Consider the following 9,898-nt stretch of genomic DNA (forward strand, 5'->3'; position numbering starts at 1 on the left):
ATCAAATGTTGTATAGGGTTAACGAGTTGTAAATAAATACATGTTGTGTAGGTTTAACGAGTTGTATATAAATACACTACATTATCAAATGTTGTATAAGGTTAACGAGTCGTAGATAAATACACTACATTATGAAATGTTGTATATGATAACAAATTATAGATAAATAAATTATATTATTAAATGTTTTATAGGGTTAACAAATTATAGATAAATACATTACATTATGAAGTGAATAAAAAACCCTATAACCCGAGCATTTTCAAAAGGTGGACCTTTCTTCTTCAGGGGCAAACTGGGAATGGCGGTGTAATCGAATGAGTGATATATATATAAAGGGAGTTTAGTGACGTCATGAAGGTCATCTAGTTTTCCAGGAAATGTTTAACCTATTTTTCTATGTACTGTTGTAAGCATCTCATTTCCAGTAGAGTGTAGCCGATGGCGAGAGTGCATGTGAAAAGGTGTTAGGGATATTTTACTTTAGAAATGGATAAATATGTGTATATTTATAACTATACTTAAGTGTTTAAGTAAAATAAAGGTGACACCTGAAACTAACTGAAAAAGATATGTTGTGCTAATCAACTAATAAAAAACAGGTATGGAAAATTATCTTAAATAAATAGTAAGTTTTAGGAAATTCATCGTTCATATTACATGAAAAAATAAGCAAAGAATAAAAACTATTTTTCTGACAGAGATAAAACCAGGATCTAGATTAATTCCGAAAGGTTGAACAGTGTTTTCTCTATCTGCTTTAGTTTTGAATCCTGTTTCAATACCGATGAGAGTAACATCGTTAATGGAATGACCGGGTTAGTTAAAGTGTTGAGCAACAGGGAGATCTTTTTCGGTATTAATATAAGATTTATGACTGTTGAAAGGTTCTCTGAGAGTTGTTTATGAATGTCCTACATATTGGTATTTGCATTTTTTTACACTGTATGAGGTAAATGGTGTTTTTTGTTTCACAAGTGATTTCTTTGGATATTTTAAAGTTTTTTGATTGTGCTTGTCAGAAAATGAGTCAGTGGTTTTAATGAACTTGCAGGTTTGACAACAGTCTTTATTACACGGACGATAAACATTTTTGGGTGGGATGTAATTCACTTTTGCGTGAACAAGGATATCTTTTAGAGTTCTGCTTTCTCGGAAGGAGACAACGGAAACTTTAGGAAATATCTGTTTAAGGCGATTGTTCAGTTGTAGGAGATGAAAATATTGTTTTCAGAATTATGGAGTGTTACACAGGGATCATAACTTGTCGATAAATACATTACAGTATTAAATGTTTTAGAAGAATAACGAGTTGTAGTTAAATACAATATATTGTTAAATGTTTTACAGGGATAACGAGTAGTAGTTAAATAAATTATATTGTTAAATGTTTTAAAGGGATTACGAGTAGTAGTTAAATACATTATATTGTTAAATGTTTTAGAAGAATAACGAGTTGTAGTTAAATACATTATATTGTTAAATGTTTTAGAAGAATAACGAGTTGTTGTTAAATACATTATATTGTTAAATGTTTTACAGGGATAACGAGTTGTAGTTAAATACATTATATTGTTAAATGTTTTAGAAGAATAACGAGTTGTTGTTAAATACATTATATTGTTAAATGTTTTACAGGGATAACGAGTTGTAGTTAAATACATTATATTGTTAAATGTTTTAGAAGAATAACGAGTTGTTGTTAAATACATTATATTGTTAAATGTTTTACAGGGATAACGAGTTGTTGTTAAATACATTATATTGTTAAATGTTTTAGAAGAATAACGAGTTGTTGTTAAATACATTATATTGTTAAATGTTTTACAGGGATTACGAGTTGTAAATAAATATTTTCCTGTTACTAAATGACCCATATGGAAACAAGTTGTTAATAAAAAAAAATACTCGTTATTTAATGATCCACAGGGATAACAACTTGCAGGAACTCGACATACATTTATTCCAAAGATTACCTGTACTTAAAGAAGTCTATTTACAAGGAAACAAGCTAACTAGTATAGATAAAAGTGTCTTTCAACCAGTGTGGAATCAACTGACTCACCTTTACCTAAACTGTAAGTATCCTGAATAAACATAAAGCTAACTAGTATAGATAAAGTGTCTTTCAACCGGTATGGAATCAACTATTCAGGATACTTACAGTTTAGGTAAAGGTGAGTCTGCTTCTTTATCTATACTAGTTAGCTTTAGGTTGAAAGACAAGTTGATTCCACATTATTCAGGATACTTACAGTTTAGGTAAAGGTGAGTCGATCAATCACAAAGCTAATTTTTATAAATAGAAAAGTTTTAACTGGTGTGGAATCAATTGAATTGTTTTTATCTCAACTGAAAGCTTTGTGCATAAAAACAAAACAAACAAAATTTTGTTATAAAACTATCTTCAAATAAGCTAGTCGGAAATATTAAAAGTAAACCTTAAGTTACTTACTTTCCATTGTCTTTACGTCTTAGTTACTCTGCTATTCACCCTTGTCAGTAAGAATACTGAGAGTAGACGGTTTCTTTAATGAGTGATAACGGTGGGAACCAGGTAAAGTTATATACAGGATAATCCATGGAAACCTGTGATAAGAATACGTCTCGAGTAGCTGTTATACCAGCCTTCCTTTTTGAAGAGAAAATGAAATGTTAATGTTACTGTAAGACTGATCATTTTATTAGAAACTCTACCTTTTGCCAACTTAATAGCCCTAATTCAGCATACGTAGACTTCAAGTTTCGATATGTATTGTGTTCAGCTATAGTCCATTCTTCGAGAAATATGGACAGTAAATAATTCAATGATGCCGAAAACAATGACGTTATTAGTGTGACGTTTAACTCATTACAAATATGATTAATTGAAATGAGAAATGTTCAGATAAAATGCCTGAACTTACTACAAGTTCTTCAAAGATGTTTTGAACATTAAGATAACGGTAGATTGTTACACTATCGTCTTAGAATATTCCTTGTTCATCAGGGTGAAAATGCAATATTCTGATGAGAAAATGATGTGAATCATCGTTCAGGTGCAATCTGGGTGTTAACCTTTCCTACAAAAGATCTAACCCATATCATTAGAAGTTAATCCACATCATTACACCATATCCAACAGCTTGTACTGTGAGAAAACACAAGTAGGGTTAACATTCTCATATGGTTTTCTTCATATGTTTAACCTACCACCAACTCAGAACTTTTCAGACCACATCACACGTTTACAGTCATTCACTCTCCATGGTTTGTATTATTTCTTCTCCTGATTTATCGAGAGATATCTAATCCTGACCACTGTCATAAGATTTGATCAAGTAGAATACGTTATGACATCTGTTGTACTTTATAAGTCTGCCTAATCTTCATTTAATATTTATTTTCACCAGTTCTTGGTTGTCTCAGTTTTCCTAGTAACAGTTGTGTTTCCTTTCGAGTGCTACTATTGAGACTCTAATTTAAACAATTGTTTAATGAAAATATTTTGATAACGATACTCATGTTAAATGAGAACCTACTATCATGGCCCTTTGAAAGTCAGAGGCACTTGCTCTTACCTATTTTCTTGCAAATGAATCACGTATGACTATGACTACATCTCTGCATTTGAAAGGATCAAACGATCACCTCAAACATCTCATTGATAATCTAATTTGCATATGCAAATAAATAAAATGCATGCCCTACAGATGTAACTGTGTATGAGTCTTAATATAGTGGTCAGTCAGTGATAAAGGTTGGACTGAAGAAAATAACCGACTTAAGGCAGTATACCAGTTAAATTTGTATTATTTTGTGTGTTGTTAATTTTATGCATACATATGTATACGTCACATAAAAACATCCAGCGAAATGGATTTACAACTCTTATTAAAAGTTTCGAAACGTATTTAAAAATATATGATTCAAATACTGCTGGAATCTCATCTTCTTACATGAAAGTAAATTTTCTATTTATAGAAATCTTGAAGTTTATTTTTTAAAACTATTATTTGTTATTGTATATTTGTCCTTTGAAATTTTCCTCGAAGAAAGGATAAAACACGACTTTTTAAGAAATATCGATAAAACTATGCAATGTTCTGTCCATTTAATTAAATGATGTACAGCAATAATACTATAAAGTATACTATCGTATCCTGATACGTCTTATGTGTGAAAGTTTGAGTGACCTTACACACAATGTTCAATACTTTTCTAGGTAACAGTGTTGTTTGTGATTGCCAAGTCGCTTGGATTCTCTTCAGCCCAAAGAAACCTGCAAATTTCATACCTCCAACATGTCACGGTCAATCTAAAATTCCGAATACCGCAAAATTTGCTGGACTAATACTAACTGACATTGATTTAGAAGATTTATGTCCAAATTGGGGTCAATATTTCTAGAAAGACCATCGATGCTACCAGAGAATTATGTTACAATAATTTGCCAGGAAAGTAACATTTTATGTAATACGTTTCTGGATAAATAATAAAACAAATTTTGTAGCACTTATTTTGTAGCAGTTATTGTAGCATGTTTTAAAAATCAGCAAAACACTAGATCCAAAATGGACAATAAAACGCAGTAGAGGCGATGATAAAGATAAAAAAGAAATGGCTAACTAAATAAACCGAACAAATTATGATCGATGACAAACCAAAAGGTGCTTTCACAAATGATGTTCATATTCAATAATTTCATTTTCTTCTTCCAAATAACGACTTCTTTTTTTTATTGCACGGGTTTACGAAATGTTTCACAGTAGATATTTTTTTTTTCTGAACATATCTTTTGAAGGCATAGGGCAAGAGTAAAGCCTTTTTTATTAATGTATATAAAAAATGTAACGTATGAAATAACTACGTCACTACAAGGGTACGATAAATTTGTTAACACAATAACATTTTAAAGAACACCTTCAATAATTAAGCAGTGCCTGGGCAGGAGTTTGTAACTAAATATATCAACTCTAAATCTCAATACAAATAATAATTTTTTAATAACTTGAACATAATAATAACAATAATAAATAATTAAGAAAAAAGAAAGAAATCAGTTTGTTTGTTTAGCTTTCAGGACAAAGCAACTCAATGAGCAATCTATGAAACGAAGTTTTTAGTTATAAGCCTTCAAACTTTCTGTTGAGCCACTGGGGGGGTGGGGGGGGGGTAGATGGGTGGGCAGAAGAAACACGAAAAACCTAATTCGTTAGATTAAACAAAAGATAATATTTTAAACTTCTGAAAAATAATATATCATCATAAGTAGATAGTAAGTAAGTATTTTCAACAACATATTTTTTTAATAATTAATTATCTCTTACGTGTCACAGCTCTTTAGTCTAACTCCTCTAGACAGCATTGCTTAACTTCAGATCGTAGGCTTTTAACTTCTTGTTAAAACACGAGATTATATATCACATGAGTAACAACTTAGAAGTTATTTTACATAATCTTACAGCAGTTTCAAACTTAGTATCCATATGCTACTATTGGAGGAACCTCGTGTTAATGTCTTAATACTTTAGTAACGTAGTTCTTTCGTTGGCTGGTTCTTTTAAATTATCTAATGAAAATAATTTCAACGTCCAGTTCATGTAACGATAATGAATTACTTTACTTCCTCCTTTAACATTTCTACAAACTTAAACACTTGTAAACGTCCGTAATTCACTGTAGGCCTACGTTACAAATGGCGTTAACGTAAAACAAGTAAATTTACGATAGGTAACACACTGTCTGATTCAAATCTATCTTGAAAACAAACTAATATCTTCATGAAACAACTATCTAACCTAACAACGCTTCCCGAAACGTAATATTTATAATTTACGTTTGAGTATACTAAAAAACTGTCTACGTCCTTTAGGTAACAAAGTACAACATTATAAAAATATAGCTTCAACTATATTAAAACAACTTTTAAAATTTAATATACACTTGGAGCACGTGAGCGTGTTTAAAAGAGATAAAATTACAGCTGAACTAAAGAATAGAAAGAAAAAATATACAAACGATAAACAAAACTATAACCAAAAATATAATGGAGATTGCATTTCTTTTATTTCTTAATTAGAATACATTGTTGTATAGGTTGAGAATCTTCCAAAGGTTTCTTGCTATAAAAGTTTATTTTTTTCCTCTCGAGGTATTTACTTTTTCATGCGAGTACACGTTGTTTTATTCTTTTCATATATTTATAGACGAACAAGATTTAGATTTTACCGATTGTTTATTTGGTGTCTGTAACTTCTGAATATCTTCTATCCCGAAAATAATGATAGTTGTAGAATCTTTTAATGATATAATCGACAAACCAAATGTAGTTCTCTAACACAGTTTAAAACTACTTCATTAAAGTTTGAAATATACATCAAAACTAATACAATTTAAAACTACTTCAATACAGTGTAAAATATACATCAAACTAACACAGTTTAAAACTACTTCAATACAGTGTGAAATATACATCAAAACTAATACAGTTTAAAACTACTTCAATACAGTGTGAAATATACATCAAAACTAATACAGTTTAAAACTACTTCAATACGGTGTGAAATACATCAAAACTAACACAGTTTAAAACTACTTCATTACAGTGTGAAATACATCAAAACTAACACAGTTTAAAACTACTTCAATACAGTATGAAATATACATCAAAACTAATACAGTTCAAAACTACTTCAATACAATGTGAAATATACATCAAACTAACACAGTTTAAAACTATTTCAATACATTGTAAAATATGCATCACAACTAACACAGTTTAAAACTACTTCATTACAGTGTGAAATATACATCAAAACTAACACAGCTTTAAACTACTTCAATGCAGTGTGAAATATACATCAAAATAACACAGTTTAAAACTAGTTCAATACGGTGTGAAATACACATCAAAACCTAAACTAAGAGGGAGGTACTTGAATTGATATCATTGCGTACCAATTACGCTTTTTAGGATGTAACAAACAACAGTTGATAAAAATTAAAATAGTATTCGTTGTTCTATTTCACATAACATATAGAATTAAGATAATTTTCAGGATGGAAGGAATATCTAAAATATACTTCTAAAAAAGTTCCTAACATGTGATAGAGTTCACATGGAGACCTGATACACAGTGAAATAAAGGGTGTGAGTAAAGACCACATATCATGAATATTTAGTATTATACTGATAACACATGTTTCTCATGCGTCATAAAGCTTACGTGAAGAGTGAATTTACCAGTTGTTCAATAACACTCCCAAAGACTAGATGGTGAACATGGAAAGGTAACAACCAATTTTCCTCTGTTTCAATTGACCATTCTATATTTGAATTAAACCTTTCCGTATGTAGAAATATTTATAACCACGACTCTTATAAAAGTACCCATGCAAAACTATAATAGTTTACATTGCTAATAGAAAGTCTTGCAGGAGTTTCTTTTCAAGTCGCAAAATGATCAGAAGCTACTATTAGAAAAATAAGACTAATAATATTAACCCTATAATAGTTTACATTGCTAATAGAAAGTCTTGCAGGAGTTTCTTTTTAAGTCACAAAATGATCAGAAGCTACTATTAGAAAAATAAGACTGATAATATTAACCCTATAATAGTTTACATTGTAATAGAAAGTCTTGCAGGAGTTTCTTTTTAAGCCACAAAATGATCAGAAGCTACTATTAGAAAAATAAGACTGATAATATTAACCCTATAATAGTTTACATTGTTAATGGAAAGTCTTGCAGGAGTTTATTTTTAAGTCACAAAATGATCAGAAGCTACTATTAGAAAAATAAGACTGATAATATTAACCCTATAATAGTTTACATTGGTAATAGAAAGTCTTGCAGGAGTTTCTTTTTAAGCCACAAAATGATCAGAAAATGATAGAAAAATAAGAATGATAATATCAACCATATGGTAGACAGTAAACATTTATACCAATAGAAATAATTAATTTAATTACTAAGTAGTGATACGTACTTAGAATCTTCTGTAACTGAACCTTTTGTTAATACATGTCTACTAAAACAAAGGAGACTTGACCGTAAAGGGATATATGTGTGAATCGGGGAGGACATTTAAACACCCCCTGATTTTGAGCCCTATTTAATCTAGTGTGTGTGTGTGTCTCTTTCTCTCACACACGCACATATTAATAACTCGTTATTTTATGAGTCAGATCTACAGGGGATAGAACACGGCTCATCATGATGATATTAAGCTAACAATAATCTTCACGCTTTGATACACAACTGATTTTAAGTAATTTTACTTGGCAATTTGTAACTTGTTCTACACCTTTAACAGTTGAAATTGTTCTTAAAATATACGTTATGAATATATGTAAAGTCCTCACAGTTCAGATATTTTGAATTTATGAAATGTGTATTATGTAAACGTTCCACGGGCTGCTTCGTTGAACATTTTATACAATTTTACAATAAAAGGTTAATACGTGTTAAGTAACATCCATTGAAGTTGCTGCATGCCTTTAGCTATAAGAAGTTATTGTTTACCCAAAGAAATGTCTGGTAAACTCAAGTTGACGTATTGAAAATGTTCAGCTTTATTTTTTAAAACACGTTATTTTTGTTGTTTTTGCAGCTTTAGCTGCGCGTTGTTGTTTTTCTCCATTGTTATTACACTTCAGTTACAAAAAGCTGCAACAAGTTGTCCACCCCCAGAAAACATTCTTCCTTGCAGATGTTCTACTTATGGACCAGTTCTAACATGCAAAGGCTTTAATCGTGTAAAGGAAATCCCATTCTCTTCCTTCAAAGGCCGCACCTACAATCGGCTAATCCTCGAAGATGGCAGGATGAGCAAATTTCCAACAGATGTCTTCCAAGGATTGTCGATCCGCCATATTGAATTGAAAAATCTACAAATAACGTCCTTGACATTGATGGAAGATTTCCAAGGTTTAGCTAAGTCGCTGCAAACACTAACATTGGAAGAAACAAACGTAGGAACTATTAAGGCATCAAACAAAATTTCCCATAACGACGAATTCCGTTATTTTTACACCCTACGCATGGAAGGGAGTACTTGTTTACTTAATGAAAGTCTAAATTATATCGGAATATCAAACCTAAAACAATTTATTTGTACAGGCAATCCAGAAGGACAAAATTCAGTCTTTATCTCTGACTTCTTGTTAGCAACATTTTCAAACCTCGAGGAAGTTAATCTAGGTGGTACTAAAGTGAGAAACGTGAAAAGAGACACTTTTCCAGTAACGGCACAGAAGCTGAAAATAATCAATTTAAGGTTAGTGAATACATTTAGCAGTAATTTCAAATACTCAAACTCAAAATAACTCATAATCAAATAAACGTTTAACATCTTAACCATGTTGATTAGAAAATTCTTAGACTTCAACTTGAATTCCTATACTTAATTCATTTTAGTTCAATGCAACTGATTTAAACCTGAAACAACAACAACAACAAAACATGTGGTTTCTAAGATGTTGAAATTTCCCAACCTGTAATATCGACACAAATTTTATAATGTTAGAAAGTACATGTTTTCCAATTAAATGAAACATTTCAAATATGAACATTTTTTAAATATTTTGATTTCTTTATTGTTAAAAGAGACATTGTTGTTGTTGTTGTCTGTTATTAAGCACAAAGCTACACAAAGGGCTATCTGTGCTCTGCCAACCGATTTCTAGCGGTATAAGTCCGTAATATTATAAGTTCTGGTATTTATAATAATTGCAAATCATAAAACGAATGTTATTTTATTCTATGATATAGTTTTTTTGTTTGTTATGGATTTCGCGCAAAGCTACACGAGGGCTATCTGCGCTAGCCGTCCCTAATTTAGCAGTGTAAGACTAGAGGGAAGGCAGCTAGTCATCACCACCCACCGCCAATTCTTGGGGCTACTCTTTTACCAA

General features: G+C 30.7%; 2 protein-coding genes across 2 annotated transcripts in view; both read left to right on the forward strand.

The window, feature by feature from the left end:
• The window catches only part of LOC111085225 (leucine-rich repeats and immunoglobulin-like domains protein sma-10), an 8,709-nt gene extending 4,211 nt beyond the window's left edge, over positions 1-4,498 (forward strand). Inside the window, exons 3-4 of the mRNA XM_022382827.1 lie at positions 1,930-2,078; positions 4,205-4,498. Coding sequence (XP_022238535.1) covers positions 1,930-2,078; positions 4,205-4,389 — 334 coding nt within the window. The 3' untranslated portion in view covers positions 4,390-4,498. The remainder of the gene's footprint in view (positions 1-1,929; positions 2,079-4,204) is intronic.
• A 2,672-nt stretch (positions 4,499-7,170) lies between these two features.
• Positions 7,171-9,898, forward strand: part of LOC106457018 (vasorin-like) — a 7,613-nt gene continuing 4,885 nt past the window's right edge. Inside the window, exons 1-2 of the mRNA XM_022382828.1 lie at positions 7,171-7,272; positions 8,596-9,261. Of these exons, the coding sequence (XP_022238536.1) occupies positions 7,256-7,272; positions 8,596-9,261 (683 nt within the window). The 5' untranslated portion in view covers positions 7,171-7,255. The remainder of the gene's footprint in view (positions 7,273-8,595; positions 9,262-9,898) is intronic.

The sequence above is a fragment of the Limulus polyphemus genome, unplaced genomic scaffold (genome assembly GCF_000517525.1).
Source record: "Limulus polyphemus unplaced genomic scaffold, Limulus_polyphemus-2.1.2 Scaffold282, whole genome shotgun sequence".
Classification (NCBI taxonomy): Eukaryota; Metazoa; Arthropoda; class Merostomata; order Xiphosura; family Limulidae; genus Limulus; species Limulus polyphemus.